Source organism: Toxorhynchites rutilus, chromosome 3 (assembly GCF_029784135.1).
Source record: "Toxorhynchites rutilus septentrionalis strain SRP chromosome 3, ASM2978413v1, whole genome shotgun sequence".
Classification (NCBI taxonomy): Eukaryota; Metazoa; Arthropoda; class Insecta; order Diptera; family Culicidae; genus Toxorhynchites; species Toxorhynchites rutilus.
Window position 1 is genome coordinate 293,530,784 of NC_073746.1, and position 21,310 is coordinate 293,552,093.

At 39.4% G+C, this 21,310-nt stretch overlaps 1 protein-coding gene across 8 annotated transcripts in view; it reads right to left on the reverse strand.

Annotated features, from left to right (window-relative positions):
- Nucleotides 1–5,705: 5,705 nt before the first annotated feature.
- LOC129775051 (uncharacterized) overlaps nucleotides 5,706–21,310 on the reverse strand; it is a 423,013-nt gene continuing 407,408 nt past the window's right edge. For 6 of the 8 annotated variants that reach the window (XM_055779240.1, XM_055779235.1, XM_055779234.1 and 3 more), the window contains 5 exons: nucleotides 8,439–8,665; nucleotides 8,062–8,365; nucleotides 7,786–8,001; nucleotides 7,403–7,719; nucleotides 5,706–7,344 (listed from right to left, as the gene is read on the reverse strand). In XM_055779240.1, coding sequence (XP_055635215.1) covers nucleotides 7,054–7,344; nucleotides 7,403–7,719; nucleotides 7,786–8,001; nucleotides 8,062–8,365; nucleotides 8,439–8,665 — 1,355 coding nt within the window. In that variant the 3' untranslated portion in view covers nucleotides 5,706–7,053. The remainder of the gene's footprint in view (nucleotides 7,345–7,402; nucleotides 7,720–7,785; nucleotides 8,002–8,061; nucleotides 8,366–8,438; nucleotides 8,666–21,310) is intronic. The other 2 variants (XM_055779238.1, XM_055779237.1) reach the window with 2 other exon arrangements.

Here is a 21,310-nt window from a genome sequence, read left to right on the forward strand (position 1 = left end):
ACCTGTTTGGACTTGAAAAAATCATTCTCAAGAATTATCTGATGAACGGTTTATCTGAGTGTGAATCCTTGTTAACGACCCGATGGGTAAATGATTGCATGCGGTAGATGCGAAATTCCGTGCCATTGAACGTGTACCGCACATAATTCACAGGTTTCTTACTGCCGTCAGACCCTGTTCCTGGTTCCACGGGTTGGGGTCTAGTTCCGGACGAGTGGCGATGTTCAACAGTAGCTCCGAAACCATGAACATAGTAGCGTGTGGTTCCACGTAAGTTGAGAAACGTAAACGGTGTAGTGTGAAGCCGGCGCCACACGATGCTACGAACACCCCCGAATATTGGATGCTCGATAGTTCGACGCATCGTGTAGTCGATGGACGAACTAAGATCCTTCAATAACGAGCGTCGAATATTCGCGTTGGAAGGGAATCCTTCCAACGCGAGTGGCACGAGTCAAAGGATTTTTGTCATTCGCTCAGTTTTACACTCGATGACATTCGATACACCACTACACAACTCGTCCGAATCTATCTTCGACAGATTGGTTTGTTTACAAGTTGTAGATGAAGGAACTATGAAATTGTAAAATTCAAAATATGCGGTAATATATTGCAGTTTAATAATGTTGATTTCAAGCGTTTTTTATTTACATCACGATATCAGTATAATTTTTACGACAACAATTACTCGCACTCGTCATCCAATTTCCAACCGTTTTTGACGGTAAACAAAAATAATAAACATTCGGTCCAAATACTCGCCGATTGTTGCTTAAGCCAGCGCTACACGATGCTACGAACACCCTCGAATGCTTGACGCTCGATGATTCGACGCATCGTGTAGTCGACTAACGAGTTACGAACCTCCAATGTCGAGTGTCGAATATTCGCGTTGGAAGGTAATCCGTTCGTTGTGGATTATCTTTCAATGCGAGTGGCACGAGTCAAAGGATTTTTGTCGTTCGTTGATTCGATACTCGATGACATTTGTTACACCGCTACACGATTCGTCCGAATCAAGGCGCCTCTATATATACCAGGTGAAACAATCATATGAAATGCACTTTCAGCCATATTGGAATTGCTGTCGGTATTGTTTACAAACAGTTGCCGGCAGCTCTCTACAAACTGCCACGACGCTTATTCGAACAATGCCTACTATGTTCTGCTTTCGCGAATTTATGTGAAAAAGAAGGGATGATTTTGTAGAATTTCATTCTCATCCAGTTCATCCACTACTCTCGCATGTGAAAATGCAATAATGGCGTATCCTAGCAATAACAAAACAAACAACCCCCGCTCCACAAACCGTAATCCCCTTCTTATTGAAGTGATGATGTTGCTTCACCTGTTATACATTTATACAAGCGCCTTGGTCCGAATCTATCTTTGACAGATTGGTTTGTTTACAAGTTTTAGATGAAGGAACAATGAAATTGATTTATAAAACTTAAAATATTGCACTTTAATAATGTTGATTTCAAGCATTTTTAATTTACAGCCCGATATCAGTACAATTGCTACGGCAGCAATTTCAATACTCGCATGGTCATCCAGTTCCCTAATGTTTTTGATGGTAAATAAAAACAATAAACATTCGATCCAAATACTCGCCGATTGTTTGGACCGATTGCATTGAATCAAACATTCACTTCACCGTGTAGCAGCACATTCGTCACAACAATTGTCGATTCAACGAGTCAAACGTTTGAGTCCAACATTCGAGTGAAACGTTGGACGAATCGTGTAGCGCCCGCATTAGATGAAGGAACTATGAAATTGGTTCATAAAATTCAAAATATTGCAGTTTAATAATGTTGATTTCAAGCATTATTAATTTACAGCACGATATCAGTGCAATTGCAACGGCAGCAATTTCTTTACTCGCATCGTCATCCAGTTTCCTAAAGTTTTTGATGGTAAATAAAAACAATAAACATTTGATTCAAATACTCGCCGATTGTTTGGACCGATTGCATTTAATCGAACATTCACTTCACCGTGTAGCAGCACATTCGTCACAACATTTGTCGATTCATTGAGTCAAATGTTTTAGTCCAACATTCGAGTCAAACGTTGGACGAATTGTGTATCGCCCGCATGAGTCGAATCCACACCGGAGGAGTTTGGTAGGTTCATGGATATTCTGGTAGAGGACGCGAGGACGAGCCTAACCAATGCAACAAGGTCGAGAAGGCTCGACCATAAGGAATAGGACACCCCAACGTAGAAATGGGCGTGCGCTCACGAGCCGCTCATTTGAGCCGTTTCGTCAGCAAGCGTACGATCCACGGTTCTTTAAAAATGAGCCGCGGCTCTTAAATGAACCGTGGTTCTTTTAACCACGGTTCAAAAAAGAATTGCGGTTCATAAAAGAACCGTGTTTCTTTTAAGAGCCGGCTTAAGCGCGATTCACATACAACATCACGTCACGTTCACGTTCCGTCACGTCACGTTGCGTCAATTATTCTTCTGCCACCAGTTTTGTTAAGCAATACTATATCCCTTGAGGTGAACTCATACTTTTAGCTGTAACTTTTCAACGAAATCAAAAATCGAAAAATTCTCTTAGAACAACATTTTTGAGGGTATAAGCTTCCCAACAATGCAAAAAATGATTCTTAGTCCTCCCAGACCGGGTTCCCCCAAAAAACTGCATTATAAGAAGGCATTATGTGCATACAGTTGGAACAGCGAGGAGAAGCTATAGAGCAGGAGTGGCCAAATCGTAGAACGCGGGCGATTGGTCGGAATGTTTTGCAGAGTTTGTTTTCTCGAGATGGAATTCGAAGTCGAGAACAGCCACAATTGCATCGTTTGAAGTAAATGAAATTTTAATCAAGCATAAGAAGCATTTTGAATACGGTGAAAGGAGTTTCGTTGCACCACGAGAATTATTGTTTGAAAATTTTAATATTATTACACCCCGAGGAGCCAAGTTTTGTTTAAAAAGAATTAATGGCAACTGCCAGGAAAACATATGCTAAATAAATGATTATAAGTGAGTGCATGATCTCGTTTTTCATTGTGTCATTGTGTCAAAAACTGAAAACACTCTTAGAAACACAAATTAGGAGACGAAATTTAAAGCAATTCGAAAATATTGCGACTAAATCCACAGATAAAAACACATGAATACGATAGTTATGCAAAAATATGAAAAGCATTACGAAACTATACAACCTAATGTTTCCAGCGCTTCATAAGAAACAAAACAAACATTCAGGATAAAATATGTGAAAAAAATTGTGAAAAATCGAAAAAAGTGGTACTTTTAAGGAGCGCCATATTCAAAGTTTGCCGGGGGAGCTGTCTACCCTCACTACGCCGCTGCACTAGAACATCTTGTTGGATTGATGGACTTGCTATCGAAGCGGCGAGAAGAATGTTCAGCCCAGAAATTGATGGACAGTAAAGCAGCATCGACATCATATCGAATTTAAGCTTCATCTGAATTTAGTGAGAATGTGAATGACATGAATATTAAATTCGACTATGAGTACACCGTCGATGACACGAAAACATTCTTCGACAGATCATCAAATCATCGAAATAAGTCAGTGGGAAAGAACATGTCAGAAGTGTAACAAGAGATTGGTAGTCAGCAAAACACAACCTGGATTGTATCAACCATCTCTTTTTTCATATTTACGGGCTAGAGCTAACAACTCTCATAGTGTGTATGAGATTGTATGATGTGTGTATGATGAGACAGGATGAGACTTTCCATTTCTTCTTGGCAATGGAAACTATATTCCGAAATATGAAATCGCATTAGGAACTCAACGAAGCTTAATTGACAAATGAGTGTTTGGCCGTTCACTTTATTCCATTGTGAAAAAACACATACATAAACTAAATATCGTAATACTCATTAAATTCACTGTTTCTAAATTCAATACAAATCCAACGATATTTATTGTTATTGGCAACACTGAAAAAATCGACTTTGTTTCCAAAATTTATCGAAATCAGCCAATGGACGACTGACAGAAATCTGGTCCATAAAAGATCCCTTACTGTCTGATCTTATCTTAGGTAGTACACAGTTATTTATGAAAAATGAAAATCCAAAATGGCGATCGTTACAAAATGGCAGACTACATTTCTTCAGAAAACACCATTATATGGGTATCAGATGAAAGGGATTGACTTTTAGAGCACAGTTATTTATGATAAATGCAACTCCAAGATGGCCAATTACTTTTTTCATGCAACTTCCGCATATGGGTATCGAATGAAATGATTTGAGCTTGAGCTTGAGCTTGGGTAGACTGTACAATTCGTAGTTGCTCTCCGTGATTGACCTAAACCAACCAAATTGCACAAAGAACACACAGAATGACGCTTGGGACTAGCAAATCATTCTCGTTGTGCAATTTTCGGTGATTCGAGCTTTAAATGATCAATAACGACGCCGGCCACGTCCTTACAGTCACCAGGGGAAGGGAATGAATGTTAGTATGATATTCACCGCCCGAAGGCCAGAAGGGTCGCCTCTATAGCGTGGTTCCCTAGCGAATATCATGGAAGGGATAGTTGTTAGTGGGAGAGGTATGAATCAGGATTCACTGTGGTAAGTGATGTGATTATGTTAACGCGAACTGTCGACCACTCGTCGAAACGAAATCCCGAAAATCTTATATTCATAACATTCATCAAACATTCTTGGGAAACTTGACAAAGTAACCGAGGAAATTCGTCTAACATTAATCGGACCTGTGATTTTTCGTGTCTACTCATTATCGAGCTTCAGTCCCGAAGGCGGAAAATTATTTTTGGGAAACCAAGAAAATTTCTTTTGAATTAATCGGACCTGTGATGTGTTTCGTTATTTACAATGTCTACTCTTTATCTAACTCCAAACGCAAAGACAGAATATTATTGTTGAGAAACCGAAGAGTACAATCAAAATTCCTTTATATTTAAACCAACTATTTGTTGTAATATTTAAAAATTCCTTTAAAATTAACTGACAGGGAAAAAAACGCTTTTTTTCCAATTTATTTGCTTATCCTATAAAAGTGTCGTTTTTTCGTTAAACGGTTGATACAAATTTCATATTTCTTTTCAGACATCAAAAGAATCCTGTTTTATTCCTCAGCACGAACGCCACAAAAAATCAATTTTCAGGAAGTTCATCTTGTGCCGTCAGGGAGTCGTTTTGTTAAATAAAATAATTGAAGAAGAATTATTAGGAATTCAACAACTGGTATCTGCCTAGAACATAACTGACAACTATCCCATAATAGTAAATAGTGTCATATGTCTGTCATGTAGTCGAAGACGATTCTTGATTTGAAATCAGTTATAAGAAAACAAAACAATTTCGCCTGGAATTGATCTCAACATCTAATTCAGTTACCCTATGAGCCATTGATAACAGTACAAGTTTAGAACAGATAAAAGTTTTTTTAAGATCGAAAAAATCGAAATGGAAAAGATCGACCTTCTATAAATCGATTCGAGATCGCCCAATCCTAGTGTGGTTAGAGATCTCCACGCTTCGAGGATAGTGATCCTGAGATGCAGCTTTCGATAGCTGGTGAAGTTTCAGAAAAGAACGGAATTATTGAGTGATAGATGACTTCTTGTGAGCAATTCTTCGACGATATCTCGATTTTTCGCAAGGGGAATTAAATGAAAGGCGAGCCGCATTTTATACACCATGGTGGCTTTCTTTCGTTAGGAACATGTACTTCGTAGCTTTTTTCATCACCCATCAATTTTGTTTCAATATATATGTATATATTCATCCACATATTCTCTCCAATATATAAACATTTAATAATTTTCATATATACTTGATCTTTCATTAAGGTTTTACTTGTCCGAATCTTATTTACAATATACAGTTACAATCAGTATCTAATTGTGTTTAATTATTGTGTTTATGTTTTGACCGTATAAACATTTTTTTAGGTAACATAACCTTTGTTTCTATTGTTATAACCATTCATTTCCATCTCTGTCGCACTTCCGCCAACCAATTTCCGCTGTCTTTGTCTGTGCAGTGTATAAATATTCAGTTCTTTTGTGTAGTTGTGTGACCTGTTCGGCGTTAAAATGATTGATGATGATCAATGATCAATGATCAATATGTCATGAAATAATCGTTTTGATTGATGAAAGTGAAGTTAACAATAAAAGTTGATAACCATGCTCTACGTTATGACCATAGGTTGGATGAAACGGAAATCAAACTTTCTTGTGTAATGTTCAATTTGTGCGTTATCAAGATAATCTGTATTTTGTAAGGAAATATTATCATAAAATGTGTAAATGACGTTGAAAGCTCAATCTAGTAGAACAACTGTCAACAGATCATCAAATAACCATATGATGTCGAATTAAAATCTTCTTACTCTATCGATTGAAGAATCATCCAAAAACAATAATAAAAATCTGATTTTTAAGGTTTTTATTTCTGTTATGCCGGAATGAATCAAATGTTTAATTTTTTTCTGGAACAGTAGGATGACTGTCTAGCTGACTGATATTGAGTAAGGCATGTCCCACAATGACGGTAGATAATAATTGTATTGATGGAGATCCCATGTGCGTCATATATTCCAAGTATGATGGCTTCCGTGGACGCTCGCTCCAATATCCTTCGGTCTTTGTTGCTAAGAGTATACGGCGTCTACTATAAGGGTCATTACAATATAATCAACAGCCATTTGGAAAGTTTGTTTTGTTTGTTTTTTTTTTGTTATCTCAGCCTACGTCTTCAACGGACACGATAGTTAGTGGTTTTTGCTTCTGCAAAGACATAACCTCTAGAACACAAGGCAGCATAGTGGAAACGGAATGGGGCAATTTTTTAAATATCTGCCCGTAAAACTTGCCACAATGCGATTTACTCGCGTTATAAACTTAGAATCGTGCTTCCAAGGACACCAAACAGAAAGGAACAACAATCTCAATAGTTTCTCTATAACATACTGTTAACACATAACGACAAAGCTCACTAAAGCCCGGTTTGGGTAAAGTGCTTGTTCTGGCATGACGGTACATTTGGACACGAATTCTGCATTACAGCCGTTCGTCCTCCTACAAACCACAGTCGAAGCTTTCACCCCACTCGCTGTAGCGTGAATCCTGTTTCTGCAGGCGTTGTTTACATGCTTCCATGTAACTATCCTGTATCCGATACATTCCGCTGTTCGCCTGGTACACCAGCGTATCCAGGATGCGTTCGTTCTTTATGGCTTTAGACGGAAGAACGATCTTGATCAGCTCCTGGGGTGAGATGCGTTCTAGCTTCAGATCCCGTCCCAGACGTTCCATAATGCAGCGGAATTCCACCTTGGCGTCCATTTTGGCAGAAGTTTTTGATTTTACCTGTTTAGATACGAACGTTTGGGGTAGGTTATACTGTCGTTGAATTGTTCCAACCTACCTTGTGTTTAGCCCAAGCCAGCATAGCCTCGAACTTGCGGACCTCTGGAATCTCCAGATTCCTGCACATGATCATCTGAACCATGCTTTCGCTGAGGGTCAGAAAGTCCGATATCTGGAACAATGCGTACGCCCTGGTTTCGACAAACGCTAGGATCATGTTCACCAGTTCGGATGCGGATGTATAACGCCAGTAGTAGTTTTCCAGGGATGTCAACATTGGACAGACGACATCTATCCTGAGGAACTGTTTTGCATGATGGAAGCAGGCTTGCAGTAGCTCGGGCAGGTCGTAGTGCTCCGCGGCGCATATAAGGCCTAAGAATTGAAAAAGACGTTCAGATGAGCACATTAGTAAAGTCAAAAACAAAAAGTTGAACAAACCTGGTATTGATATGCATGTCAGCGGACAGCTTCCGGTGTGTAGGTAATCTAGCAGCACCCGGAAAGTTTCAGGATCGAACTCAATGATCGTAAATTCAGTCTGGGCGAGCTTCGCTCTATCAACCTTCTGTGCATCGGCACACACTGAGAGTCTTGGTACGGCCAGTTGGCCCGCGTTTGCTTTGCTTTTAGACCCACTCTCTTTACCGTCCTTGTCTACGGTACGAAATGGTATTGTAAAAGGCATGGAAACAAATTGGTAAAATTTATACGTACCAGAACAATCCTGCGAAGAAGCCCACTTCTTCTTGTCTTCTGCGTGTAGTTGCGACTGCTGCTTCCTTATCGAGCGTCCCCATCCGGCAGTAATCGTTCCAAGCCGGGAGAAGGCTCGTTTTACCATCGGTGACGAGGGAACACTTTTCGGCCGTGGCGATTCGATGTCCGGAACTTGGAGAAAGTTGCTACTTTTCGGTCGTTGGTTTTGTGGTGAGAGGAGTGTGGGGGCCGGTCGGGCTAGCAGCTCAGCGACTGGAACTTGAGGTGATCCGAAACCAGTTTGGATGCCGTACAGCATTTCCTGGCGAGTTGAGAACAAAGGTCGGTTATCACACTTCCCGCTCTCCGTTCAATGTAAGACTAGTGATACCCACCTGAAAGACACGACTCCGCACGCCGAGAATGGCACGGACGCCGATGAAACGAGCGCGCTGCTTCGACTGCTGTCCGACCAAAAACACTACATCGAAAAGCTGTGCGTTCTGAAGACACGACGGTTCCAAGTTTAAAAATACGCGGGTAAAATCTTTCGCTAATTGATCATAGTCCTCGAACTGATCTCTAACCGAATCTAGCAACGGTGAAGAAGGCCTCATGTGTCCTGTGGTGAACGGAATAAAAATAATTTCGATGTGTCAATATCAACCGGCAAGTATTTTGAGACATGTAACTGGAATGGGTTGGATTAGGATTCAAAGAAAGGATTTTTGTACTATGTATTATTATTTCATGTTTGGGAAACGAGTGTCACAAGATGACGATGGCGACATCGTAAAACTCGGAGGTTTCCCTTCATCTGTGCACCTGACTTTCCTAGATGTGACCTGAAACGGTAAAGCATAATCAAGTCTCCATTTGCGACTAGTGGCGAGAAGTTTTCTTCAATTCGTATGTACCTCCTGCAAACAGCATCAACGGAGTTGTTGACGTTGACCAATAAAAGAAAAAGCAGAGAACAAAGTTCCGAGGAAAAGTGAATGAAAGAATGAATGCGTTGCAAGTAGGAGCGTTATCAGCGGACAGTCGTAGTGGAGAAAAGTATAGAGATGTAATCGTACATCAAGTAGATTGATGAATTCAATGTGAAACACTTTCGCATGCTAAATGTTAAAAAGTTTTATGAAAATAGTGGACAATAAGTTCTATAATATGACAGAGTTTTGTTTTACAAATTCCCCTCTTGCCTCTAAAAGAGATTGAACATGAAAAAACAGGGTTGACTCAAAAAGTTCCGCAGTGCTCAATTAAAAAATGTCGCTCAACATCAGATATAAATTCATCAAATACTAGAATAAACAAATACACTGTCAACAGAAAAAAATAATAAGTTACACAGCTTAACAGTTTTTATTCGCATTTTTCCTGCCGCAACCAGTGTTGCCACATGTACAGATTTATCTGGAAAGGTACAGATTTTTTCGATTTTTTTTAGTACAGTTTCTGTACGGTACAGATTACAGTTATTATTTTTGTACAAAAGTACAGATAGGTACAGATTTCCTAGAGTAACAAAATCAATAACATGTGAAGTTGCTAATAAATATGAAAACAGAAATTTGATTTCGATGATTGGACCCTCAAGGCTACCGCAAGTTAAATCCCAGAAACATTCCCAATCTAACCAGTATCAAAGAAGTATTGGAAGCGTTTTTAGGTTTTTATGATGGGGAATGAATACCGTGCCTAAATATGAAATTGCTCCGTAAAGAAGTCTCTGCTGGACAAAAATCGGTTGCCTGAAAATAAATGACAGTTCGCTCGGATTTTAATATTTTTACTATATTTCGCTCCTCGGCCACTGTCGAGCAATTTTTTTCTTATTGTAATAACAACAAAATTAAACATCTAAATTGACAAAACAACGATATGATAATCACAATCAATCAAATCTTGTTCAGGTCGGACTCGATTATATATAGTCGACCATTTTTTTTTTCAACAATTATTTTCAAATCCTATATGTGTGATACGGACTGAAGTATTCGAGCTAGTGTACCATGTGCCGACTATAAACAACAACCCTGTGTGTTGGCCGTAAACGTCAATGACACTTCTCGACCACATCGTAGTAACCCTCGTTATCTCTGGCTCTTTGGCGTGTCAACCATCAAGCGGATGAGACGTGTGGAAACAAGCATAGTTTCGTGATCCCTTTCTTCCGCGGCAATAAGAATCACACACTATACATAATCGAATCTCAAGAAATTTTTTTTTCATTAATGTATGAATGTCAAACATTAATAGAAAAATATCTTTTTTGTAATTCGATTATGTATTGGATTCGAGAATTAACGTTGAAATTGAAATTGCGATTATATATAATCGAGTCCGACCTGTATTCTCAACATTTGATCGAACAGCATAGGACAGTTTAATAATTTTAAAATAATTTTAATTTTTAATAATTTTGAATAAAGATGCAGTCAATGTTTGGCAAGGGTGTGTATAACAATCATGAAACAAATAAGTAATTTGAGGCTTGAGTCCTATTTTTACAACATAATTTTCTATACAAGAATATTTTAAATGGTACAGATTGCGATACAGATTTTTGTATTTTTTGTATTTTTGTTTTTCATCTGTACTATACAAAAAGATTTTTAGTAGAACTGTGACAAAAATCAGACTGCTTCTTGAATATTGACTGCCCTCCAAGATTTACAAGATGACATAATCTCTGTTGCTTTTTTGGAGTTTAATTTATCCCATATTAACAGATTGAATTGTTTGTTCCAGGCTGAAAAACCTTAATTCATGATGCTACGCGAGAAAAATTTTGATCTGAACATTCTTACTAATATCTGCGAGGACACTTACGTTGTTTCAATGTCGGATACTACTGAATCTGATGTCTATTTGGAAAGCGGCAAGAATATTTATGTTGGCATTTCAGCAGTAGGAACTATCAGAATAATTATTGGCGAAATTAGGTTAGTTTTGAGAATAATTGTTATTTCGTGGAGCTAATCAAGCAAAAAAAAAAAAAGAAAAAGATTTGATTTTAGCAGTAAACCTACCGATGTTTCATGTATACCTATCCCTACCAAAGCGGGTCAAGTGACCCTTTGTGAATAGCTAGTGAACAATGACTCGATTTATATAATTTTGTTGAGAAACGTGCTACAGGTAAACTTCGATATAACGTACATTTCACTTTCAAAATTGTACGTTGTATCGAATTGTACGTTATATCGAAGCATAATAAAGTACTCACAAACGTAGTCTATAATACATTATTGTGTTGCTGTTTTAGTAAAGTCAATGAATAACTTCAATCAGAAGACGAAGCCAGCCTTTCTCATGATGTTTCCCTTCGTACTGTTGATTAAAGCATGATTCATTTAAAATCCGGAATTACAAAACCAGCTGTATTTCGGGATTGATTGAAGGTACAAAACTTGTTTTAGCATCACAATACAGATAATTCATTGTTCTATTAGAAAAAAAATTTTGGATTTTTTTTCCTCTACACTTTGGAAATGTGTACGTTATATCGAGGTAAAATGTACGTTATATCGAGTGACGTTATATCGAGGGTACGTTATAACGAGGGTACGTTATATCGAAGTTTCCCTGTATACCCTTTTTCTCTTGTATATTTCGACATTTTGGGATAGCAATTATTAGCAAAACAATGAAATTACAATTTCTGTCACGAAAAATAGTATTGTAACTTAGCCATTCCATGCCAAACCGATATAGTGGTTCTCAGATTTTCGTGAGAAGAGGCAGATTTGTTATGCATCGCAAACAATAAGAACGGTATTTTTTTATTTTTTCGTTGGGGTGACCATTTCCGTTTTAGGGTGATCCGAAAAATCACTTTTTTTCACTTTTCTTCCTAAAATGACTTTTTTCAAAAATTCAAGTTAAAAATACTTCAGTTGCAGAAAATTTGAATTTTGTTTCCGTTATTATTGATTGTAATTGTTTGAAACCATGAAACCCGGTCTCGGGACCAAGGGCGCTATATTGTTTTATATTTCTTCTAGAAAGCTGAGTATTTTTACATAAAATATCTCAAAATCAGAGATGTGTTATTTTTCTTTTTTAAGTTATGGTTTTTCAAAGTTCGGAATATCATTTTTTCCTCCTTTTCCTATTTTCGGAAATTCATCACTTTTGAACTACTAGACCCGTTTAGATGATCGATATATCAAATTAAAACCAATGAGCTAGATTTATTTGGAACAATATTACACTTGCGAAAAAAACAAGAATTTTGTTTTCGTGATTATTGATTGCATCTGTTTTATATAGTTTACATGGTGTCGGGATCAAGGACGTTATATTTTTTAATATTTTTTCTTGAAAACTGAGGATTTTTTGCATAACATATTCAAAAATCAGAGATGTGTTCTTTCTCGTTTTTAAGTTATGATTTTTTAAAGTTAATATGTTGTCTTCGTTCAATATTTTTTGCGACTATACTGGATCTATGTAACTAGAATCCAATTTATTCCCTAGTTTGTTATTTTTTCAAAGAAAACTAGCTAAAGTGCTTTAATTTAGTATGTTAATCATCTTAATCGGTACAGTAGTAAAAAAGCTATGAATTTTTGAAAAGAATCATCAACTTGAAAACGAAAAAGAACACATATCTTTTTTAGAGATATTTTTTGTAAAAAATTCTCAGCTTTCTAAAAAGTCCCGAGACCATGAAAACAATAAAAAACAAATACAATCAATAGTAACAGAAGCAAAATTTAAATTTTCCACAACTGAAGTATTTTTACTAAAAAGAAGAGGCAATTGCTTCAAAATGATATGTCGATCATAAGAATCGGTTGAGTAGTTCAAAAGTTATGATTTTTTGAAAAAAGTAATCTAAAAACCCTAAAACGGAAATGGTCACCCTAATGAAATAACAAAAATATACGGGTCTTATTGTTTGCAATAAAGAACAATCTACCATTTTTCACGAAAATCTGGGAACCACCATATCGGTTTGGCATGGAATGGTTTAGCTTGGAATGGTTACTGTGAGCTCGCTTCGATAGTCAGCAATACAATTAATTCTAATCATTCACTATTCATTCACAAATACAACAAAATATGTAAAACAATAGCAATAATGTGTGCTGCAATGGTTTTGTATCACAACCACACATACAAATCTTTCTGATATCATATGAATGTCGGCACGGGTCAAATGACCCGTTGCGGTAGTTTGGGCAGATTACATATTTTTATCAGTAAAAAAAACAAGAGAGGTGTAAACACTAAAAAATACATTAGATGTATGTTTTAAGAAAAGTATTGTAGGCAAATGAGGTTGTGTGTAATTTGCAAGACAATTTTGACAAAAAATTTAAAATGGTTCATTTGACCCCTCGTGGTAGGTTTAGTGTTAATGGTCCGAGCAGTAGCTTTGATAATTTTTTATGGCTTTGAGTAGTAAACATATGGTAATTTTTTGGCATCAAATGATAGCTTTTTTTTAGCTACCACTTACCATTAATTTCATTCAATTTTGAAAATGAACTCGGCTTAAAACAACTATGAGCGAAAAGCGCATAACGTAACATCACCTAATCTAAATAACAACACATTATAAATCACGAAAATATGTTAATTTTTCTACAGTATTACTTTGGTGACAATGTGTGTTCTCATTGTGATGTAGAAAAAAAAAACATTTGATTGAACCTACTTTCTTAAGGTTTTTCAGGTTTTAGCCAATTTTCGATTTCTAGATTTTTCGTTTTTTGTCATTTTCCGGGAAATGGAAGATTCAAAAAAATCTTAAACATTGGGGTTTCTTTAGAGCAAAGCTCGAGAAAGGAATTGTCCGATTTAGGGCTGTCTTTATCCTATCATATTTTTTGTATCAAACATTTATTCCATGTAACGGAGAAACTTGTTATTTGCAAGTGGATGACAAATCTTGTATCATCAAACGCACGAGTACATTCCATCGAAAGTGATTCGAGGCATGCAAATGTTAATGTACATTTATAGCGAATGTAGTATTTGAAGTTAGTAAATGTAATATTTTTTAGAAAATAAATGAGTATTTTGTTCATTCCAATAAAACAGTTTTTTGTTTCCAACTACTTTTTTCGATAGAACATATTGTTGGATTGTGAAATATTTCAGGACTGTGTTTCCTCAAAATTAGACGAGATTTTTCTTGTCGTCTGGTAGCACTGCACGATCCAATAGATAATTGTACTCATCGTCCTATAGTTTGTCTGTTAGTTGTAAGGAATAAAGCACTCTGTTAAGTTCGTCTTGTTATAAAAGCTCTATTATGTCCATTGTTCGTTAATTGTGAAATAAAGTTTAAGTATGCGCTAAAAAGATTCTCTGTAATTTGAATGTTAAAACGTGCTTTGATTCGAAATCCACAACGATTCGATCGGGAAAGTGTCGGATGTCCTGTAAAAACAAAAATTAAGACACAACGTAGGGTTTGACCGATCATAAAATTGGTGCCGTGACCAGGATACTCCGAATCGAACGCCATTGGATTCCATTTTCACGAAACGACTATCGTTGCGATAAATACAAGGCTCGCTTTAAGCGACCGTCAGGTGATTACCAGTCCATTTCCCAGCACGTTTTTACATAGGTACGCTTAAGATCTCGTTTTTCTGCACGTTTTCTGGGTCATCGAGCGGCCAACGACGTTTTCTGGACTATCAGCATTGGATACAAACGGAACAATTATTACCTGAGAATACCTATCCTTTCAACGAGGCTATTATTCACCTGGATCATCGACATCGATAAGGAGCAATTAATTTAATACAAGGCATTTTGAGCCTTGGAAAAGGTGAGCATCTTTCCAAGCTTAAATACTCCTTCCCGCCGGGTCTACTGGGGTCTTTTTTGTAGAAAATTCAACTGAATCGCGTTTCTACAAAATGGCCGACGAACAGCAGAGGAGACAACTAAATTGCCGTCGTGACACGATGATCGCCGCACTGGGTCGGGCTGAGGCTTTTCTGGCTGGATACATTTCCGATCGGGATCAACTGCAGGTACCGTTGAGGCTTGAGTATCTGAATAGTATGTGGAATACTCTTGAAGAAGTCCAGGCTCAATTGGAGGACACCGAAATCAATTATGAAGGTATGGCACGCAACGCTGAGATTCGTGCTGATTTCGAATCTCGTTTATTCGCAATAAAAGCAAATTTACTTGCAAAGCTACCTGCACCGCTATCTGATAACGCTCGAATTCCTCCACCCTCCCACGCTAATCCCACTCTCTCTGGGATAAAACTTCCTACCATTTCTCTTCCTGAGTTCGACGGTGACTACAAACAGTGGCTCACATTTCATGATACGTTTCTGGCTCTCATTCATTCAAACCCGGATGTTCCAGACATCCAAAAATTTTATTACTTGCGAGCAGCAGTTAAAGGAGAAACGGCTCAATTAATAGAGTCGATCGCTATCAGCTCTGCCAACTATATTCTGGCTTGGCAAACGCTCGAGGGGCGATACGCGAACGATTACCTTTTGAAGAAACGCCACATGCAAGCGCTCTTCGAAATCCCTTCCATGAAGACTGAATGCGCTGCGACATTGCATGCGCTAGTAGATGAATTCGATCGTCATACGAAAATTTTACGCCAATTAGGAGAGCCAACCGACAGCTGGAGTACCATACTCGAGCACCTTCTGTGCACACGCCTGCACAACGACACATTGAAGGCATGGGAGGACCACGCTTCAACTGTGAACGAACCGAATTATAAGTGCCTAATAGATTTCCTGCAACGTAGGATTAGAGTGCTGGAATCGATTTCCGTCAACCATCACGTGGAAACACCACGCTCTTGTACATCTATTCATTCGACCAAAAAGACGCCTCACTTTCGTCTTTCGTCCTGTTCATCGATAACCAATTTGGAGGGAAAATGTCCCGCTTGCAATCAGCACCATCCGCTGATCAAATGTCAAAGGTTCAATAAGCTTTCATTGACTGAAAGACAGCAACTAGTAAACTTAAAGCGTCTCTGTCTCAACTGCTTAAAAGATGATCATATGGCTCGTAATTGTCCATCCAACTTCAATTGCAGACACTGCAATCGCCGACATCACACTCTACTTCATGTCACGTCAAACGACAATGCCAAACATCGCATGAACGGTAACGCTATTCAAAATTTACCTGTTACTCCTGCACGAAATAACGTGTCCACACCACCCACGCAACAATCGACAATCGTCGAAAGCGAAGACCACTCACCTCAAGAAATAAGTTTACCTGTCCAACAACCATATGAAAATGTGTTCCTACTCACTGCAGTAGTAAATGTCGTAGATGCGTACGGACATGAACATCCAGCGCGCGCGCTCCTTGATAGTGCTTCACAGCCTAATTTGATATCTGAGCGATTAACTCAAAGGCTAAGACTACGCTCAAACAGTGTGAATGTTACAATTCAAGGAGCTGGAAAATTAGCTAAGGTAGTAAACCGATCTGTGTTTGCTAATATCAAATCCAGAAAGATTGATTTCTCTACCGGTGTCACATTCTTGGTGATGGATAAAGTGACTGCAAATCTTCCCGCCCACAACATTCCTATATCGGATTGGGCCATCCCGAGCGATTTATTTTTGGCCGATCCCACGTTCAATCAAAGTCAGCCGATTGATATGGTTCTAGGTGCAAGACATTTTTATTCATTCTTCCCAACCGCTAATCGCATCCAACTGCGAAGTAACTTACCCATTCTGGTCGATAGTGTTTTCGGGTGGATTGTAGCAGGCTCATCTCACACCGTCCACCCTAAAAATGAAGCAACATTGTCATGCAGTGTTGTAGAAGTAGCAATGGTATCATTGGAAGATTCTTTGGAGCGTTTTTGGAAAACCGAGGAGTTACAAACGAAAGATAATTTTTCGATAGAGGAAAGACATTGTGAAACAACATACGCAACCACTACAACAAGAAACGTTGAAGGGCGATACATAGTTCGCCTACCACGGAAGCCTAATTTCAACATAATGCTCGGAGACTCAAGGACAAATGCCCTACGGCGATTTCAATTACTCGAGAAAAGGCTAGAACGGAATCCAAAGCTGAAAAGTGAATATCATTCATTCATACAAGAGTACATCTCCCTCGGCCATATGCGAATGGTCGGAGTGGACGATTATGAAAACTCCCAAACATTTTATTTACCCCACCACCCCGTAATTAAGGAAGGAAGTACCACGACAAAAGTTAGAGTTGTCTTTGATGGCTCTGCGAAATCTTCTACCGGCTTCTCTCTAAACGAAGCTCTTTGCGTGGGTCCTGTGGTGCAGGATGAACTTCTGACCATAATTCTCCGATTTCGCACCTTTCCAATTGCTCTAGTTGGCGACGTTGCAAAAATGTACAGGCAAGTACTTGTGGATCCAAACGATACACCGCTGCAACGAATTTTCTGGCGTTTTTCCCAAGAAGCTCCAATCGAAGTTTACGAACTCCTATCCGTGACTTACGGTTTAGCACCTTCATCGTATCTTGCTACACGCACTCTGCAACAATTGGCAGACGACGAGAAAGAATCGTTTCCAATAGGCGCACCTGCAGTACGAAAATGTTTTTATGTGGACGATTTTATTGGCGGCGCCCAATCCATAGAGACAGCAGTCCAGTTGCGGAATGAACTGACTAATTTGCTCCAGAAAGGCGGCTTCGAGCTCCGGAAATGGACATCAAATCGACTAGAAGTGCTCCATGGTTTGAATGTCGATCAGATAGGAACTGAATCTACGCTCCAATTCAGTCCATGCGAAACCATCAAGACGTTGGGCATATGCTGGGAGCCCGATGGCGATTTCCTTCGATTCGATTCGGTTGTTCAAGATCACCACGAAGTTCCAACAAAACGCTCCATACTCTCCACCATAGCTAGACTTTTTGATCCTTTGGGTCTCATTGCTCCTGTTGTCGCCAAGGCAAAAATTCTAATGCAAGAACTGTGGTTGCTTTCCTGCGAATGGGACGATCCTGTTCCAGAGAAGACTAGGATAAAATGGAAAGAATATCAGCGACAATTACCCATGATAGCAGCTTATCGAGCTGACCGATTGCGTTCCAGATAAACTCGTCAATACAACTCCATACATTCGCTGACGCCTCTGAATTGGCCTATGGAGCATGCACGTACGCACGTTGTGAAGATGCACGAGGAAACGTGAGGATTCAGCTTTTAGCATCCAAGTCGAAAGTGTCTCCATTGAAGCGGCTATCTATTGCGCGTCTTGAGCTTTGCGCAGCGGTTCTAGCAGCACATCTCCACTCACGAATTAAACAGGCAATTGACATCAGCATTTCAGGATCATATTTCTGGTCCGATTCTGCAGTTACACTGCAATGGTTACGATCGCCACCGAATGTATGGAAAACATTCGTGGCAAACAGAGTTTCCGAGATTCAACATTTCACACACGGCTCTCAGTGGAATCATGTGTCCGGTTGCGAGAATCCAGCGGATCTAGTGTCCCGTGGTATGACAGTCGAAGAATTTCTCAACAGCAAAATGTGGAAAAGTGGACCAAGTTGGTTGCAGCTCTCATCACGAAATTGTAATTACTTTTTTCCAATCCGCCTGGCGTCGCAGAAGAACTGTTGGAAATTCGAGCAGTAGTTGCTACCGTTCAAACATCACCTTCCGTTAATCCGTGGTTTCTCCGTTGGTCATCGTATAGACGCATGATTCATGTAATCGGATATTGTATGCGTTTCATCAATAACGTCCGTGATAGAGCCAGAACCCAGTCGCTAACTAATAGCCCTCCAGTTTGCCAAACACTCACTGTTGAACAGCTAAATAAAGCCAAAATATTTCTAATTCGCCTAGCTCAGAAAGACGCATTCAGCGAAGAGATCAAAAACCTGGAAAAAGAGAAATTATTATCAAAACATTCACATATTCGCAAAATGAGTCCATTCTTAGACCCAGAGAAAATACTCAGAGTGGGAGGTCGATTGAATCTGTCCCAGCTTCCCTACCAAACCAAACATCCTGCCTTGCTACCAAATCCTCATCCTTTTACACGAGCAATTGCAGAGTACTTCCACCAAAAACTACTTCATGGCGGCGGGCGTTTACTGCTGACCGCCATACGTGAAGAATTCTGGCCACTACAGGGTCGCAGATTAGTTCGAAATATTGTGCGAAACTGTTTTCGTTGCACTCGCCTCAACCCCGTACCTGTCCAGCAGCAAATTGGACAGCTGCCTACTTCGAGAGTCACTCCGAGTCGTCCATTCAGCATAACTGGCGTCGACTATGCAGGGCCCGTATATTTGAAGCCGATACATAAACGTGCAGCTCCGACTAAAGCATATATTTGCATATTTGTGTGTTTCGCTACGAAGGCAGTCCACATCGAGCTCGCCAGCGATTTATCAACCCAGGCCTTTCTATGCGCTCACCGTCGCTTCATATCTCGTCGTGGTCGTCCACTACACATACACTCGGACAACGGGAAGAATTTCTAGGGAGCTAAAAACGAATTATCCGAACTATTCGAAATGCTAAATGACAGCTGCGAAATATCATCTGCCTGCACAGAAGAAGGCATCACATGGCATTTAATACCGCCTAAAGCACCACACTTCGGTGGTCTCTGGGAGGCCGCGGTCAAGGTGGCGAAAAGACATCTCTATCGTCAGTTAGGATGCTCCAAGCTGTCTTTCGAGGACATGTGTACCATTTTGACTCAAGTCGAAGCATCTATGAATACACGATCGCTACTACCGATGACAGATGACCCAAACGATTTAGCAGCTTTAACTCCGGCGCACTTCCTCATAGGCACTACAATAACCGCCCTGCCCGACCCAGATCTCCGTCATCTTCCAGCTAACCGGCTTGATCACTTCCAAGAACTTCAGATGCATGTGCAAAGGTTTTGGCGTCACTGGCGTTCAGAGTATCTTCAGGAGCTCCAAAAGGACACTAAAGGCTCAGTACGGAACGATGGAATTTCGATCGGCAGAATGGTCATCATAGTGGATGAATTGCAGCCGCCTACACGATGGTCCTTGGCACGTATTGTGGACGTTCATCCTGGGAAGGACCATATCATCAGAGTCGTCTCTCTTCGCACGGCTCGCGGAGTTATCACTCGACCCACTTCCAAGATCTGCTTTCTACCAGATTCATCAGTAGATCTGGATCAGGACGGACGCATAGGCTTACCAGTCAACCGGAATGCCTCTAATTTAGATAGATAAATTGTAAATTTGTAGCGAAGTCTAAAAGCACATCCATTGTAAATGTTTTTTATTATTGTTTATTGAAACTGATCGTTCAAGGCGGCGGGTATGTTGGATTGTGAAATATTTCAGGACTGTGTTTCCTCAAAATTAGACGAGATTTTTCTTGTCGTCTGGTAGCACTGCACGATCCAATAGATAATTGTACTCATCGTCCTATAGTTTGTCTGTTAGTTGTAAGGAATAAAGCACTCTGTTAAGTTCGTCTTGTTATAAAAGCTCTATTATGTCCATTGTTCGTTAATTGTGAAATAAAGTTTAAGTATGCGCTAAAAAGTTTCTCTGTAATTTGAATGTTAAAACGTGCTTTGATTCGAAATCCACAACGATTCGATCGGGAAAGTGTCGGATGTCCTGTAAAAACAAAAATTAAGACACAACGTAGGGTTTGACCGATCACATATTTTTGGAAGAAAAAAGACGGGTGGGTAATGTCGGGGACATAACCGGAGTGACGTAGGACTATACAAAGGGGACAGCTTTTGTTTAATATATATTTTAAATATATTGTTTTATTTTCTTCTCCTACGTGAATACCTACCTATCTACCTGACAAATGGATTAGTTTACTGTTTACTGTTTATGAATATGTTGATGGTTCTGAAAAGAACCTATGGTGTTGTGTTTTTGTTATCACTCGATATTCCCATCTTGTTCAGTTAAACCTTCCAGTTTAGCTATTGCGTTTGCCACTCGCCACAGCTATCACAGCTGGAAAATTTCTTCCCATCCAGCTTGTGACATGTTGTTCAGTAAATTACATTTAATGCGACGTGCCGGAGAAACACTTTGCCACTCACTGAAACTAATTGTTGCCTTGATGAGCGCCGAACCGAAGCTGCTCTGTTCTTGATGCGGGTTTTCTGATTGTCGTGAGCAGCTTTGCAAACCAACTCGAGCACTCCGACGGCCGAAACTCTATAATCGCTGTTAGGTATACTGGTGCTCCGGCACCAATCCGTTCGGCCTAGTTACCCTTGCGGAGCAATCAGTGAATGCGACCAACAGGGAA